Source organism: Ictalurus furcatus, chromosome 29, assembly GCF_023375685.1.
Source record: "Ictalurus furcatus strain D&B chromosome 29, Billie_1.0, whole genome shotgun sequence".
Lineage (NCBI taxonomy): Eukaryota > Metazoa > Chordata > Actinopteri > Siluriformes > Ictaluridae > Ictalurus > Ictalurus furcatus.
In genome coordinates this window covers 4,010,454-4,027,331 of record NC_071283.1, presented here as the reverse complement: position 1 = coordinate 4,027,331, position 16,878 = coordinate 4,010,454, and the positions used below count along the sequence as shown (strand labels likewise).

Sequence of the window (16,878 nt, the reverse complement as noted above, 5' to 3'; positions counted from 1 at the left end):
GAGAGAGAGGGAGAGAGAGAGAGAACAATTAAGTGTTGTGATCAGACAGTCAATTACACAGGCAGACTTTAATAGTTAACATGCTGGCTGACCTTTCCACTGGTATAAAAGCATCAACAGCTCATGGCCACACACACACACACACACACAGAAACACACCCAAACTCACTCCCTCTATTGAGTTATTAAGCGTCAGGAACTCTAAATGCATCACTGGATCCAAAAACCTCTCCACTCAAGCATTAACGTGGCTTATCAGAACCAGACTCCCACTTGCACTTGCAATAATAAGGCTGTAATTGCTTTTTAACAAAGTTAAGACGGACGCCTCGTTACTGTTTGCGCAGCTGTTGTAGCCAATTGTACACGGCCTGCCAGGAAATTTGTAGCATTTCATAGAGTAAGTAGGTCTCGGCGGGCGAATCAAATCGCAGACATGCCTCAGAGGACTTTAAGCAACCAAGGCTTGAGAAGATCTGACAAGTTTTCATTTCTAATTCTGGCTCTGCAATCTCAAAAAAAAAAAAGAAATGTACTGTATATTAATGCTCAACTGAAAGGAAGACCTGTATCTTTCATCATTTTTCTCCCCAATCTGGTTACCTGCCAGCCACCACATTCCCGCCCACCAGCCAGCTCTTCGCATCACACCACAGCTACCAACCGGGGATAGTAACGGATAACACGTGCTTCCTCTGAGACACGTGAAGCCAGCCAACTGCACGTTTTCAAACTGTTGCTCATGCTGCATCACATGGCAGCGTAACACACTCAGAGGAAAGCACTATCTGCCCTCTTCTGCATACATAAACTCACAGGGACTCATTGCTGTGATTGATCCCTCCCACAAAGAGAGCACGTCCGATTTTTCTGCCATCGTGTTGCATCATAGGCATCTCCTCACAATCTCCTGAAAATGGATGTATGCTTTTCTGTTGTAACACTCAGGATCCATTGGTGATGTGGACCAGTGGCGCCAAGCCTGTGCTCCTTATCAAGCTACCTGTCCCATGGGAGGAAGGAATAGAAGTTGCCTTTGAGAGGAAGGGGCTGAAGTACTCAGTTGCTGAGTGTAAGGAGGCTGGGGGGAGAACTGTGTTCTACCCGGTAGAAGGAGGATGCCGTGGATTTGTTGGAACATCAACTGTTCGCCTTCTGAGGGGTATGGGCTAGAGTTGGGGTATTCGATCCTGGACTCGGAATCGAGTCCGGACTCGAGTCCAATTATGAACGAACTCGGACTTGTCACACACTCGGGTAAATCTGTACTCGAACTTGACACGGACTCGGACATTTTGGATGCTGAAATTTTTTCCGAGTACAATCGAGTCTATGTGTAACATGAAAAGAAAGATTAAAAATGAATAACAACATAAAATTAAGATATAAAGAAATTAATGACTGTCTCCCTGCCTGACCATGGGCTGACGTTAATCGTATTGTGAAGCAGTCAGCTGTTACACCCAACAGTAAGAAGGAGAAGGGCTTCAAATGATATATTTCGAGTTACACTGACAACTCTGAGGGTGAGTATTCTCATGCTATATCCGACTAGCGAATCTCCGTTTCTGATGGTTCATACCTGTCTTTACATTATTTGTATTTATTTATCGAATTAAAATGTACTTTATACAATAAATTATTTGCACTTGCATCCACCCCCACCTCCATTCCATGGTTCACTGTAATGGTACATTTCTGAGTATAGTTAAATCATAGTACTTTTACTTGAGGTTTTTTTTTTTTTAAATAAAAGTTTCATTACTTTCTGGACTCGGTTGGACTCGACTCAGAATAGGACTTGAGTCCGGATCGGCCCCTTTTGGACTCGATTGGTTAAGGACTTGGTCTTGACTCGAACTCGACAAAGGTGGACTCGGACCCAACGCTAGTATGTTTGTAACCGGAGCAAATCAGTGGAAGGCCCTGTAAGACCTGGCTGAAGAGGATGAGAAGAGCAGCTTTTAGCTCTTTATGAGGAGAAAGAAGAAGTGTTGGGGTTGAAACACCTAACCCGAGGTCTCGTTGCAGGAGGTGGAAGGACGACGTCCGGGGTTAAAGGAGCGAAACGTTGTCGAGCGGTCGTATCCGGCTGACGCCGGTGCAGCTGACCTATGCCATACGGAACCAGTGGCACTGAGCATGCATTAACAGCGCCAGTGGGGCTCGTTACAGCCTTAATCATCTGTATGTATCTGTATGGTTGTGTTAGGCATTGATGTCTGCTCTGAGTGGTATCAGGTGTAACAGGAGAAAACCGTATAGAACCAGTGGCACTGAGCATGCATTAACGGTGCCAGTGGGGCTCGTTACAGCCTTAATCACTGCGAAGGCCTTATGGTTTTGGTTGTGTTAGGCATGGTGGCAAGGCTGAAGGAAGAACAGTAATCCCATGGGCACCGGAGGAGGTGCGGACAGGCAGTAATGCCACAGCAGGTCACAGCAGATCTACCCGTCTAATCAATGTTTAAAATTAGAACATGCATTTAACCTTAAGCCTATTTCCTCCGCTAGGTGTGGAAACTTAATTTGCATAACACAGCAAAAGCTTTTCCCCTACACCTGCTTCCACAAAACAGAGAGCATCCACTTCAGTCGCAGTGTATGTTATTTCATTCTATGGCTTATTATGTGTAAATGCATAATCACGCATAGAATACAAACATATGACAGAGATACCACGTGTAGTCGTAGTTTAGTGTACTAGTAAATCACTTTTAACCCTTTAAGTAAGTCCAAGCGTATCGTTCAGTTGTTTATCTTATTATTCAGTATTAACATGAAGGTCATATAAACAGTATGCTGTTATGAAAGTCTTGACTCACTAACAGATGTGTTTGCATGTGTGTATGTGTGGTGCTTACCTTCTTCTGCAGAATGCAGTGGAAAATAAAGATGAACATCCCTTGCAAGGAGTTAAAGACAGTGAAGAGGTAGGCCATGATCACCGTGTTCTCATTAATGTACATGAGCCCAAAAGCCCACGTCAGACCGAGCAGACACAGCAGAGCGATAGCGCCAATCACCCATGATCTGAGAGCGAGAGAAAGACAGAGGAAAAGTGGAGGAATGACGGAAGGAAAGATTACCGTGAGGAAAAAAAAAAAAAAAAAGATGTGCATACACATAAACCCAGAGAGCAGAAGAAGAATGATGCAGGACCGCATTAATGACTCAAGCCAGTTTATATTATCAAGAGACATTACGATGTTGTCGTTTCAGCGGCTTGTATTTGGACTGGAACAACAGCAAGAGCGGAATATAAACAAGCCGCGAGCGCGGGTCATTATTTGCACGGAATCGAATGTCCTGCTGGCAGCCGCCTCGACGTCTTCAAGTCTGCTAGGCTGTACTTAGAGCTGAAATTCACAACCATTTACAGATGCCATTTATGCGTTAAGGTCATCCGCTCTCACTCACAAACTCACACACTGTGTGTAAATCATTTATATTGAGTCCCACGTTACAGTGACAGTAAAGTATGACATTAAACCTAGATCATTAACAGTAGTGAAATGCAGAGAGAGAGAGAGAGAGAGATGGAGGGAGGGGAATCATGGGCTAGAGAAAGAAAGTGAATCATGGAAGTGCCATTATCTTAATCTATGTTCATACTAGCAAGTGACAAATCGCTCGTGTCGGTTGCAGTTTGTTGCTTGTGGGCGTATACTGTTCAGCATTTTTTTCTAGTTCTGATGAGACCCACAAGAGCTATTATACAGCTTCTAAAGCTACTTATCCGTGTGAAAATGTTTTATTTTTAAACATTTTTATTTACATATAATGTACTAGGCTTCACACTAGCTTTACTGACAGATACGCAACCCAAGCTATTAACTATTAAGCTATTCGCCTCATCCACACACCAACTTCCCCCTAAGCTTTATGTTTCTTTATAATATGTCTATACGCATTTAACGAGAGGCCATTTACGACAAGGTAAAGATGAAAGCACGGTTATAAGCTTTTCTTCAACTTGTTGTTTGTCAAAGAGTACGTGGGAACTAATTGCAGGTTGTGAGTGGGGAACTGAAGAAATGTCGGACCATGTGCGTCACAGGACTGGTCGGAGGAAGCGTACGAGCCAATCGTTCGGATTTGTCTCTTTCAACACGTCATACCTCATTTGCATCTGCATAAGATCGAAGAAGTCGCAGTTCAAACGTTGGTGGTCATGCTGTGACTTTGTTGCCCTGTTGCTGAAATCGCACGTGGATAGAAAGTCTCTTTGGCTACGTTCGCAGCAGGTAAAAGTGGACCAAATCGGGGGTTTTTGTTTTGTTTTGTTAGATATGTCCTACAGCATATCTGACATCTGTCTGAACAGATCACATTCCTAAACTGACCTGCATGATGCGTTGAAGAAAAAAATGGGCACGCTATTCAGCCAAGGACACTTCTTTGTTTTCTTTCAATTTATCTGTTAACTTTTCTCTGGCTCTACACCCAGGTTCTCTGATGTCTGCGTTCGGCCATTTCTTTCGAGATTGCGATAAACACCGAGCGGTTGCGATACGTACCTTGTAATAATTTTGCTTGTACGACGACATCAGCCCAAATGTTTACATTTACAGTATTTGGCAGACGTGCTTATCCAGAGTAACTTACATTTATCTCATTCATACAGCTGAGCCATTGAGAGTACCCTTGCTCAAGGGCCCAACAGTGGCAGCTTGGTGGTGCTGAGGATTGAACTCACGACCTTCTGAGAAGTAGACCACGGATACGACTGCCCGGTAAACGTTTACGAGGTCCGTTGCCTCACTATCCCGCCACTGAAATCCTCCTTCACTATCTTTCCTTCCCGAAATTATGACGAATGTCAAGTCGGATTGACGTAAGAGTTGCATGAATTCCGATCTACCTGTTCAGACAGAGATCGCATTGCAACGTATCGGATATGTATCCGATTTCAGTACCACATGCAGTGTGAAAGTGCCTGAATCGGAATAGAAAATCTCAGATCCAGTGTGTTTTTTTTATGCTGTTCGCACAGCCAAGCAAGTAACCGAGTGCTATGTAAATGTAGCCTTTGTCACTTGCTAGTGTGCACCAGCTTTCGTGAACAGGGATCGTCAACTGGAAAAGCATGGTCCAGATGTGGACCCAGCAAAGTATTTTAGCTGACTAAACCAAGAACTTGATTGAAAAATGATTGAAGCACAACCCAGAAATGTGTGGGGGGAAATGGCCATAGTTTCACAGCGATTCTACTTTTCTAAACAGGAACCAGCTCGGCTTCACTAAGGGATCCTCAGTTGCAGCCAATCACAGGCATTTATGTAAATTTTTCAGCTGAAGGCAGATTTTTTTCATCTTATCGACCCTTTTCTGATTTAATCAGTCATGGGACAATTGGCACATCAAAATGAAAAAGATCTCAAACAGTCTCATCTGTTGTTTGTGTCTGAGTAGTCAAAAGTCAAATCGTAACCATAAATCGGTACAGTCATGGACAAACCATTAATGGTTAAGCAGTAAATGGTAACTGTTCTCGCCATTCAGTAATGCTAGTTTTGTATACTTTTGCTAGCAAATGTAATGTAGGTAGACCTCCACAAATTTTAGTTGAATCCGCGCCGAGTTATACTGTAACACGCAGTACAAACAAAACGCAAGACGGCCGACAGACGGGACGACAAAAGGACTAAACAGAAAAACACAAACAGAAAGAGAATTCTCAGGCGCCACCCTTTCGCAGGACTCAAATGAAGGGAACAGTTTAACGTCACAGATGTACACTGAACTTGGATCAAACGATGGAGGAGATGGAACGAAGGGCTACACAATCCAATCAGAGCGCACGCTTCCGAGAGCGCTCGTTCTGATTGGCCAGGAAGCCTTACCAGTGGTCATGTGTAAGTTTCAAGCTTCAACAGAATTCTGAAATAATAAAAGAAGGAATGAGAAAAAGAGAAACACACACACACACACACACACACACAAAAAGAAAAGGCAAGACAGTGAAAGATGAGCCTGATGAATGATTCATCAGTGTCATAAATAAACTAAAGCAGAGCTCAAAGAGATGGAATACATAAACAGGAAGGAAAAAAATAAATAAATACAGAAACACACATTTGATAATGATGGTATAAAATAGATTTTTTTTTCCTATTGTACCCAATTTCACACTTAAAAGAGATCCAACCAGTTTTCCCTACAGCTGACGTGTGACACCCATATGAAAAATGACGAATAATACTCATATATTCCAAAATCGGAACGTTTCCAATATATTGCATTTGTTTGTGCCAAGAGATCTTGAGATGTTTTCAGTTCATCTTTGTGGTAATATATTCCAGTCTCTTTTCTAGCAAATCGAATGCATACTTTAGAGGATATAAATTGGAAGAGTCAGGTCCAAAACTTTCTCCTTTAACTCTTAACTCCATGGCTGCATTTTCCAGTCTATACTCTATCACTGTCTTGCGAGATGAATATGAGAAAAAAAAACCCAACAACGCACACACTCGCATCTCTGAATGTAAGTCACTAATCTCACTAATCGCACACTCGACCCATCGGATTCTTTCAAGCTTTTCCAAATTGTCACTGGTTCTCATCAAGGAACTATATTCACTACACAAATATGGCTCGGTACAACACTAGTGCATCATAAAGCTTTGTTTACGTCATCTAGATTCTCATCGGTGTTACTTTTGAGCGCACGTTACACTATAAAGTGAGTTGCAAACCTGCATAATAACTGTTAAGATAATAATAATGCTATAAGTTTGTGCAAGGGATGTACTGTAAGTAAGACACAGATACAAGAGACCTGTTTAGTCATGGAAAAACCTAGAACGGTAATGCTAATGCTAATGTCTTTAGCGTTGATGGAAATTACAGTCACGTAGGAGCTAGGGCAGAACGTTACAGAGCTTATCACCCGTGCACTCAGGAGGGCACAGAGGGCACACTAAAACCAGAAGAACAGATTGTGTGAGACGACGATTAGGGATAAATGAAATTATAGAGTTAGGACCGAGCCAAACCAGGGAGGGACTTAAAGACTGCAACAGTCCTTGATAATGGATCAGGACTCAGAGCTTGTGATTTCTTTTGTACACTTTTCTGGCCACAATCTCCAGGATCTTGAAGGCTGCAGTCTGATTGGCCCTTCACACCTCCGTCTATATGCGCCAGTTTCTGTCCCCGGAGCCAGACTGATAAAAGTTCATTGAATCTCATTTCTCTTTGAAAGTTTTGCTTGAAGCAGTTAGTCGTAAGTAAATGAGATAATATGACAGGCTAGAGGAAATGGTCTGTGGTTGGTCATCTGCCATGTCAGTCAAAATGCCTCTTTCTGTGAAAATAGGCGGTTCTCAGCCATGTTTATTGACAAACGAGGCTAGGGTAATGCATTCCTTATCTGTTATGAATGACAACGTTGAATTCTGAACAGGCCGTAGCCTATCTAGCCGCTGTGTACGGACGCGGCATTAGAAATGTCCATCCGAATCAGTGTGCACCAAACAATTTGCGTGGAACTGTCGATATGGTGACGTCTCCAGTGCCAAGTGTCAAGCTGTAACTTTCATTTTTTTGACATGAGGAAGTCTGGAGAGCAGTTATAACGTAACGTCATGGATGTTCCACAACTTCAGATGCAACTAGAAATGATATGAAGTAAAAAGTATGACGTGTTGTTCTTTAATCAATAACGAAAAATTTGTTAGCGTCGACAAACTGCTGTGGTATAAGAGAAATAAAACACTTCGGGGTGTACTGTTATTGGAAAGTAAGTACAGGCCCGATCACACCCCATACATCCATCCATCCATGTTCTGTACCACTTACCCTACAGGGGGTCACGGGGAGTCTGGAGCCTATCCGAGGGGACTCAGGGCACAGGGAATGGGACACCCTGGTCAGGGTGCCAACCCATCGCAGGGAACAAATGCAAACACCTTCATGCACTAGGGACAACTTAGACATGCCAATCAGCCTACAGGGCATGTCTTTGGGGGAGGAAACTGGAGAACCTGGAGGAAACCCCCAAAACACAGAGAGAACGTGCAAACTCGGCGCACAGCAGGAGGAGGCAGGAATCGAACCCTCAAACCAGGAGGTGCGAGGCAAATGTGCTAACCTCTAAGCCACCATGCCCCCTTGATCATACCCCCTTGATCATACCCCATTGCTGGTTTTTTGGTTACCCCTTTGAGGAGAACCGTTAAAGGTTTTTGTTTTGTTTTGTTTTTTTACAACAAAGCGTTTCTCTATCTGAAAGCTTTCCAAATAGACCCATTTTAGGAAACTAAGAACCCTTAATTATCCAATGAACCCTTAAGTAACTTTTGAAGAGCCCCCTTTTCTCTGAGAGCGTAGTTAAAGAAGCATAAAATAAGTTGGGAGATAATTTTAGACTATAAATGTTCTTTTGTACACTTCTAAAGCCACTGTACAGACAAACTCAATTACTCTTGCAGCAATGATGTTTGAGCTAGTTCCCGAGGCGGCTATAAAATATGCTAAATGTATTCATAATATTTCATACACGATATGCTATGGCTGCTGTAGTTTTGATGTGTTTTCGTTTTTGATTTTCATCCTCCTCATTAAACAATTAGATGATGTCTGTCTCTAAAGTTTGCTCTAAAGTCGTCCACAGACTTATCTATGCACCTTACTGTCCAGTGTAATCTGGTCTTGCTTTAGCTTTATATCCGGCAGTGTAACCTTTATAAATCTATTTTATTACAAGTTTGCCTTTTTCAGATCTGGTTATTTTCTCTACTCGCAAGCCATTACATTCCAGCTCTTTATCAATTATAATGTACTTCAGGGTCAGTTCGGAAAATATGTATCTTTATAAATATAAAATACAGTTCAAAAAATTTAAAGGAAAAAAAAAAAACGCTAGTGAAGCAGAGGTTCAGAGCTACTGACAGCATCCGAAATGTGTGCTTCCTTTCCCTAAGCATTTTTCAACTTTTCCATAATTTATACGTTTTATTTAATTTAAAGCAGACACTTGATCTCGAGCAAGTGTTCATATTTATATATAATGAACTGAGCTTGGGCATGCAGTAAACATCACATGTTTTTGACCTTACTAGTCCTTATGCTTTTGATTTTCTGGATCCGGATTTTGGGTTTCTCACCCACTTGTCAACAAATATCTGTTAATTTTTTTTTTTTCTTCTACTTCATATCACCCTGACCTTGGGCCAGATAATTTGCACTTGTGTTTGGAACTGGACTTCAACAGCATGTAGATGATTTGAACCTTGAGAACCTCCGATCAGAACATTCTTTCAAAAATGTCCTCCAAAAACGTTTGGAATGTAGTGGTGCGAAATTCAATGCTGTGAATGATTTGAAGCATTCCCTTAGAGAATCCCTTAAGAAGCAGATACAGTCCCCTTCAAAAGTATTAGAACGGCAAGGTCAATTCTTTTGTTTTCCGCTATACACTGAAGACGAAATATGGATGTGAGAAGATAGGTCAGAATGTCAAGTTCCATTTCCTGATCTTTAAATCTAGATGTGTTAAATAACTTCGAACATGGCAGCTTTGGTGAAAGACTACCCAATTTTTAGGTGAGCAGAAGTATTCGAACAGACCGTCTTAAAGTAAATACGACTTAATATTTAGTTGCATAACCCTCGCTTGCAATAACTACATCAAGCCGGCGACCCACTGGCATCACCAAACTGCTGGACTGTTCTTTTGTGATGCTTCTCCAAGCTTGTTTCACATCTTGTTTCAGTTATTGTTTCTTTTGTGTGGTTTCTCCGTTCAGTCTCGTCTTCACGAGGTGAAATGAAGCTGAACTGGGTTAAGGTCTAGTGATTGACTTGGCCAGTCTAAAACCTTCCATTTTCCTCACTGGTGAAGCCCTTTGTTGTGTTTCCAGTATGTTTTGGGTCATTGTCTTGATGCATGGTGACGTTTCTCCCAATTAAGTCTGATGCATTTCTCTGTAAAGTTCTAGGCAGAATGTCTCTGCAGGCTTCTGAATTGATTCTGCTGCTACCATCATGAGTTACATCATCAATAAAGATTCGTGAGAATGTTCCAGAAGCAGCCATGCAAGCCCAAGCCATGACAATACCTCCACCATGTTTCACAGATGAGCTTGTATGTTTTGGATCATGAGTAGATCCTTTGTTTCTCTACACTTTGGCCTTTCCATCACTTTGGTAGAGGTTCATCTTGGTTCCAAAGCTTTTGTCTGTATTTCTTTACGAATTCCAATCTGGCTTTCTGACTCTTACTGCTCCTGAGTGGTTTGCATCTTGTGCAATGACCCCTATGTTTCTGCTCTCGAAGTCTTCTTCAAACGGTGGATTGTGATACCTTCACCCCTGCCCTGTGGAGGTTGCTAGCGATGACACCGAGTCTTGTTTTTAGATTTTTCTTCACAGCTCTCACGATGTTTCTGTTATCGACTGCTTGGGTTTATCCTTTTTAACAACAAATGCAGTAGACATTCAGAGCTATTCATTGTTTAAACAATCAATCTAACAGGGCACACCTGGGCAGCAAGAAACACCCGTCACTCACGTGTTCTAAAATGTTTTGATCACTTGGAAAATGGGTGGGTTCAAATCAAAGGTGCCATGTTCTAAGTTGTTTAAACACATCATAGATGTAAATATCAGGAAATGAACGCTGAAATTCTGATCTATTGTCTCATATTCATCTTTTGAGCTCTAACCCAAATGTCTTCAGTGTATAGCAGGAAAAAAAAAATAATAATTGGTCTTGTCTTTCCAGTACATTCGGAGGGGACTGTACATGATGATACTGAGGAGTTGACCTGACATATTCATTTTAATGTTTAATTCTCAGAGTTCCAGGATTGAAGTAATCCATGTACAATAGTGTCAGTGCTGGTCCCTACTCTAGAAATACTAAAATAGTATTATTATTACTTTTACTCAATTTTCCCTGGAAGCTCTGCTACTTCACATCCCATCATCGAGGTCTTCCCTTATTGCACATATGGCCATCTGGACATGAGGGTGAGGGTTAAAACGTTAAAAGGTGTTCCTCTGAGACACCTGAAGCCTGGTGGCACATCCTTTAAAAAAAAAAAACATTTTAGGGCAGCTAATTGTGCTTGAGTCTTATACTTTATATGAGATTGCCCAGTCCTACACTAATTGACAGAGGGTGAGAGAAACAAGGCCATTCTTCTTTCACATGGCCAATTATGCTCTCCTGGTGTCCTGGACACAGATGGCTGTGGTATCATTACGATTTCACTTTCTGCTGTTGAGGATATCGTGAAGACTCGCATTCCCGAAAAACAGTTCATGCACAAGTCTCACCCTTTCTTTAGTGGACAATCTCACCTAAAAATTGTAAATGTGTATTTAAGAACTGCTGCTGTAATCATAATGACTGTCATGAAATTCATGTTTTGGCCAGTGGTGGCTTAGCAGTTAAGGCTCTGGGGTACTAATCGGAAGTTCGGGGGTTCAAGCCCTAGCGCTAGCATGCTGCCACTGTTGGGCCCTTAACCCTCTCTGCTCCAGGCATGCTGTATCACGGCTAACCCTACGCTCTGACCTCAACTTCCTAACATGCTGGAGTATGTGAAGAAAAGAATTACACTCTGCTGTAATGTATATGTGACCAATAAAGACTCATTATTATCAATAAATATACTAAAATAAAACTATAAAAGGTCAATATTAAATACATAAATTTGACACAATTAATTAATAGCATTGACAGAATGACAACTTTTTACGGATGATTAAATTAAGTCGAGCATTGCAAGTGAGTGCTTGGTCAGCGTATCCTTCAAACAAAAAAAAACATTTGGACTTATTTTATTAATTATAAAAACTAGTGAACAGACAAATTTGATTTTGATTTCATGACCTAGTTTCTCATGGATTCATCAAAGTGTGTGTTCACGTAATTGTCGGTGAATGATGGAAAAAAAAAGAAAAAATTTAATTCAAAATATTAGAATGTGCTGCATCAAGTGCTATTTTATAAGCTTCCGAAGCTATATCGTTCAATTAAACCAAATTTGTAGTGAGTAATACGATCATAACAACTACGACTATTCATGCAGCAACATACTAGATTCCTATTAGCTGTTTAGATGTTTAGGTTTTTGAGTTTTCTTCCTCGTTTTGTCTCAGAGAGTTTCTCCCTGCCATTGGCTTGCTCATTAGGGACCTAAATATAAACCTAAATCGGAATTTCTGTAAACCTGCCTTGTTAAAAGCGCTACAGAAATAAAACTGCATCGGAGTTGATGTATCATCGTGCTTCCACCAGGGTTAAAGAGATAAATATGGACTACGAGTTCTTGAGACCCTTTCCCATATTTCTACACTTGAAAGTCTTTTTTTTTCCCCCCTCGTAACTATGATTGCCTTCCTGAATTTAGGTCACAAAATTTCCGTTAACCAACTTTACACCCAATTACAAACATCAAAAGGAATAACTAAATAGGAATGCATGCCATGTGACCTAAATTCAGAACCGACGCTCCAGCACGGCGCTAGAGAGGACTGCACCCTGAGACGTCTACAGCACTATTGACTGATCCCTCAATCCCAGCGACACTAATCCGAAGGAGTTTCTAGACCAAACATTACGTCTATAGGAGCCGATGAGAGTTGTTTATATGTAAAATGTTTGTACATGTAAGTCTGCATGAGAAATGGATGACAGTAATGATAGTGAGTCAGAGTGCAAGCAATACTGACAACACAAGAATCAAAGACACACACAAACACACACACACACACACTTACTTGATGTTGTCCAGGCAACCGGAGTCAGGTTTCAGAATAGCAGTGTGGTGGAACATCTTGTAAAGTGCAATGCCCAAGAAGATCACATTCAGCTGCACACACCCACACACACACACACACACACACACACACACAGTATAAAAACATACTCATATTAATGTTCCTAAAACATTAGAAACATGAATTACTAATATAGCACTGTATCTCTCTTTGTCTCACTCTCTCTCCTCTCTCTCGCTCTCTCTGTCCTCTCTCTCCTCTTTAGCTGTGCGGTTGTCAGTGGTGTATTGTCTGTCTTGTGGGGCTTTTAAAGTTCACCCCAACACACCCTGACTTTCACATAATTGGTAAAATGTCTTCAGCAGACCATTATCTACATCCCCCTGTGTGCGTGTGTGTGTGTGTCATGGAAGGATGGGGGAAGGTGCTTCCTTGTGTGTGTGTACTGTCCCTATGTGACTATATGCTAGTGCACATGTGTATGTAAGTATATATGTAAATGTAGAACTCTCTCTCTCTGTGTGTGTGTGTGTGTGTGTGTGTGTGTGTCTGGGCACACCATTATAATGAGCGTTGCAGGACCAATGAAACTCCAGATGAAGTAGGTGTCTAACCGCAGCCAGCACCTGTAGAAGACAGACAGGGAAAGCGAGAGAGAAAGAGAGAAGAGGAGGAGGAAGTCAGAGATAGACACAGTGAGCCAGAAATACCTCCCAACCTAAATGAGGTAATCTCATACATTCCTATTCTTCTTGGTTTGGTGCTTGGGACATCGTTAGAACCTTCTGGAATGTCTCATAGTGCACAAATTGTTCTGAACATAAATGAGTGACTGACAGCCTGTAAGTGAATTATTAAACTCCTCATCTCCTTTAGATCACCTCTAAAGCCCAGTGTGTGTGTGTGTGTGTATGTGTGTGTGTGTGTATGTGTGTGTGTGTGTGTGTGTGTGTGTGTGGCCTGAACCAATTGAACAACTAAGCATGCATTACCCATTACCCAGGAGCAGAGTCTGTATGGAAATGAATGCAGAAGCCAAATGAGATTATAAATACTTTATAGTCTCCAACAGGGCGTACAAATGATGTACAACAGGACAAAGTGACGCAGACAGTACTTTTGTCGTTTATTTCATCGTTTACTAAGCTGATCATGTTTCCAGCCTCCTCCTCGATGACATCATCTGTTCTCAAGGGAACGTGCACTACAGCTTCTCTCCACAAGCGCAGGTTTATCAAGAAAGAAGCACTGGATATTAAAAAAAAATGCTTATGATTTCTAGGACCTTAAGTGCAAGAAAAATATATCTTAACACGTGAAATCATCTTAATTGTTTGAAATTGCTTCATTCTATGAGCAGGGACAGAAACGGCTTAAGAGAAAAATTGCTAATAGAATTCAGCGATTACAACGTGAAATTAGAGCAGTTAGAGTAATCATGCTGGGGAATATGAAGCTGGATAAAAAGAATTTCAGAAAAATCATGTCTCTATTTAAAATGTTTCTTGCAGTGTCTAAAAGTCGACCCTATAACACAGCATACAATAACAGCCACAACATTAAAACCACCTGCCTAATATTGTGTAGGTCCACCTTGTGCCTCCAAAACAGCTCTGACCCGTCAAGGCATGGACTCCACAAGACTTCTGAAGACGTTCGCAGCAGATTCTTTTAAGTCCTTTAAGTTACGAGGTGGGATCGGACTCCGTGGATCGGACTTGTTTGTCCAGAACATCCTACAGACGCTCGATCGGATTGAGATCTGGGAATTTGGAGGCCGAGTCAACACCTTGAACTCTTTGTCATGTTCCTCAAACTGTTCCTGAACAATTTTTGCAGTGTAGCAGGGAGCATTATCCTGCTGAAAGAGGCCACTGCTATTAGGGAATACCGTTGACATGAAGGGGTGTACTTGGTCTACAACAATGTTTAGGTAGGTGGTACGTGTCAAAGTAACATCCACATGAATGCTAGGAGTCAAGGTTTCCCAGCGGAACATTGCCTAGAGCATCACACCGCCTTCGCCGGCTTGCCTTCTTCCCATAGTGCATCCTGGTGACATCTCTTCCCCAGGTAAGCGACGCGCACACACCCAACCGTCCACATGATGCAAAACCAAATGTAAGATCAGTCGTAAGACCAGGTCACCTTCTTCAGTTGCTCCATGGTCCAGTTCTGATGCTCACGTGCCCATTATAGGCACTTTCAGTGGTGGACAGGGGTCAGCATGGGCACTCTGACCGTTCTGCAGCTACGCAGCCTCAAAAGCAGCAAGCTGTGATGCACTGTGTGTTCTGACTCCTTTCCATCATCACCAGCATGAACTTTTTCAGAAATTTGTGCTACAGTAGCTCTTCTGTGGGATCCGACCAGACGAGCTAGCCTTCACTCCCCACGCACATCAGTGACCCTTGGGAACCCATGACCCTCTCGCCGGTTCAACACTTTCGGTAGGTACTAACCACTGCATACCGGGAACATCTCACAAGACCTGCTGTTTTTGAGATGCTCCGACCCAGTCATCTAACCATCACAATTTGGCCCTCGTCAAAATGGCTCAGATCCTTACGCTTTCCCATTTTTCCTGCTTCCATCACAACAACTTTGAGAACCGACTGTTCATTTACTGCCTAATAAATATATCCCACCCCTTGACAGGTGCCATTATAATGAATTAATCAACATTATTCACTTCACCTGAAAGTGGTTTTAATGTTATGGCTGATTAGTGTATAACATAATAATCAATGATATTCATGATACATGATGCAATTATGCTAAGGCCAGCTAGCGATTTATGGAGGAAATTTCACAAAAAGAAAGCAGGGACAGCCGGGAAAAACACAACACAATAACACGACAGACTAACATCCAATCAGTTCACACTATAACACTGGTTTCTAATTTGAATGTACTTTGTTTATGGTCTCTAGATAATTTGGCTGATCTATATCATTTAGATTGCTGTCTTAACCTGTGATTATCTCAGAAAAAAAAGCACAGAATTTCTCATTATGATGATAAAATAGCATTGTACTGCTCACCTACATTTATACTCTTCGAGACAATTACACGGTATGTGCACTTTACTAAAATATCAACCCAGTTTCACAAATGATTATATTTTACCTGGTCTACACACTAACCCAGCTAATGAAGGGTGTGAGAATCAGCTGCTGAGTCGGATAAAACGTGCGATATAATGATTTCATCTGCTCAACACACATCATGAAGTTCAGTGATGGTTACTTTAATTATATTATATTACCAGACTAACCAACCTTTGCACATTTGTGTAAGAGCTCCTCGGTTGAACATTGGAGTATGCCACTGTACGTTATCACTTAAAAACATGCCATTCTTTTCTACCCAATAAAACAGGAGAAAAAATATATCCAATTGATATATTAATCTGGATTTGTACTGGTGTTTGACCTTTCCAGCATTAACTGACACCCCCTGGACGCCTTGCTCCCTTCCTCTCAACTCATTATTGTGATACAGTGGTGCTTGAAAGTTTGTGAGCCCTTTAGAACCCAATTAAACAAATGAGACAAAAATATTATACTCAGTCATTTATTCATTGAGGAAAATGATCCAGTGTTACATATCTGTGAGTGGCAAAGTATGTGAACTTCTAGGATTAGCGGTTTAATTTGAAGGTGAAATTAGAGTCTGGTGTTTTCCATCAATGGGATGATGATCAGGTGTGAGTGAGCGCCCGGTTTTATTTAAAGAACACGGATCTATCAGAGTCTGATCTTCACAACGCATGTTTGCGGAAGTGTATCATGGCATGGACAAACGAGATTTCTGAGGACCTCAGGAAAAGAGTTGTTGATGCTCATCAGGCTGGAAAAGGTCATAAAACCATCTCTAAAGGGTTTGGACTCCACCAATCTACACTCAGATAGATTGTGTACAAATGGAGGAAATTCAAGACCGTTGTTACCCTCACCAGGAGTGAAGACCAACAAAGATCACTCCAAGAGCAAGACGTGTAATAGTCCACGAGGTCACAAAGGAACCCTGGGTAACTTCTAAGCAGCTAAAGGCCTTTCTCACATTGGCTAATGTTAATGTTCATGAGTCTACCATCAGGAGAACACCGAACAACAGTGGTGTGCATGGCAGGTTTGCAAA

General features: G+C 41.7%; 1 protein-coding gene across 4 annotated transcripts in view; it reads right to left on the bottom strand.

The window, feature by feature from the left end:
- The window catches only part of adgrl3.1 (adhesion G protein-coupled receptor L3.1), a 198,557-nt gene that overhangs the window by 14,426 nt on the left and 167,253 nt on the right, over positions 1-16,878 (bottom strand). For all 4 annotated transcript variants that reach the window (XM_053619428.1, XM_053619431.1, XM_053619429.1 and 1 more), the window contains exons 17-19: positions 13,295-13,361; positions 12,736-12,827; positions 2,865-3,033 (exon numbers count right to left, since the gene is read on the bottom strand). In XM_053619428.1, coding sequence (XP_053475403.1) covers positions 2,865-3,033; positions 12,736-12,827; positions 13,295-13,361 — 328 coding nt within the window. The remainder of the gene's footprint in view (positions 1-2,864; positions 3,034-12,735; positions 12,828-13,294; positions 13,362-16,878) is intronic.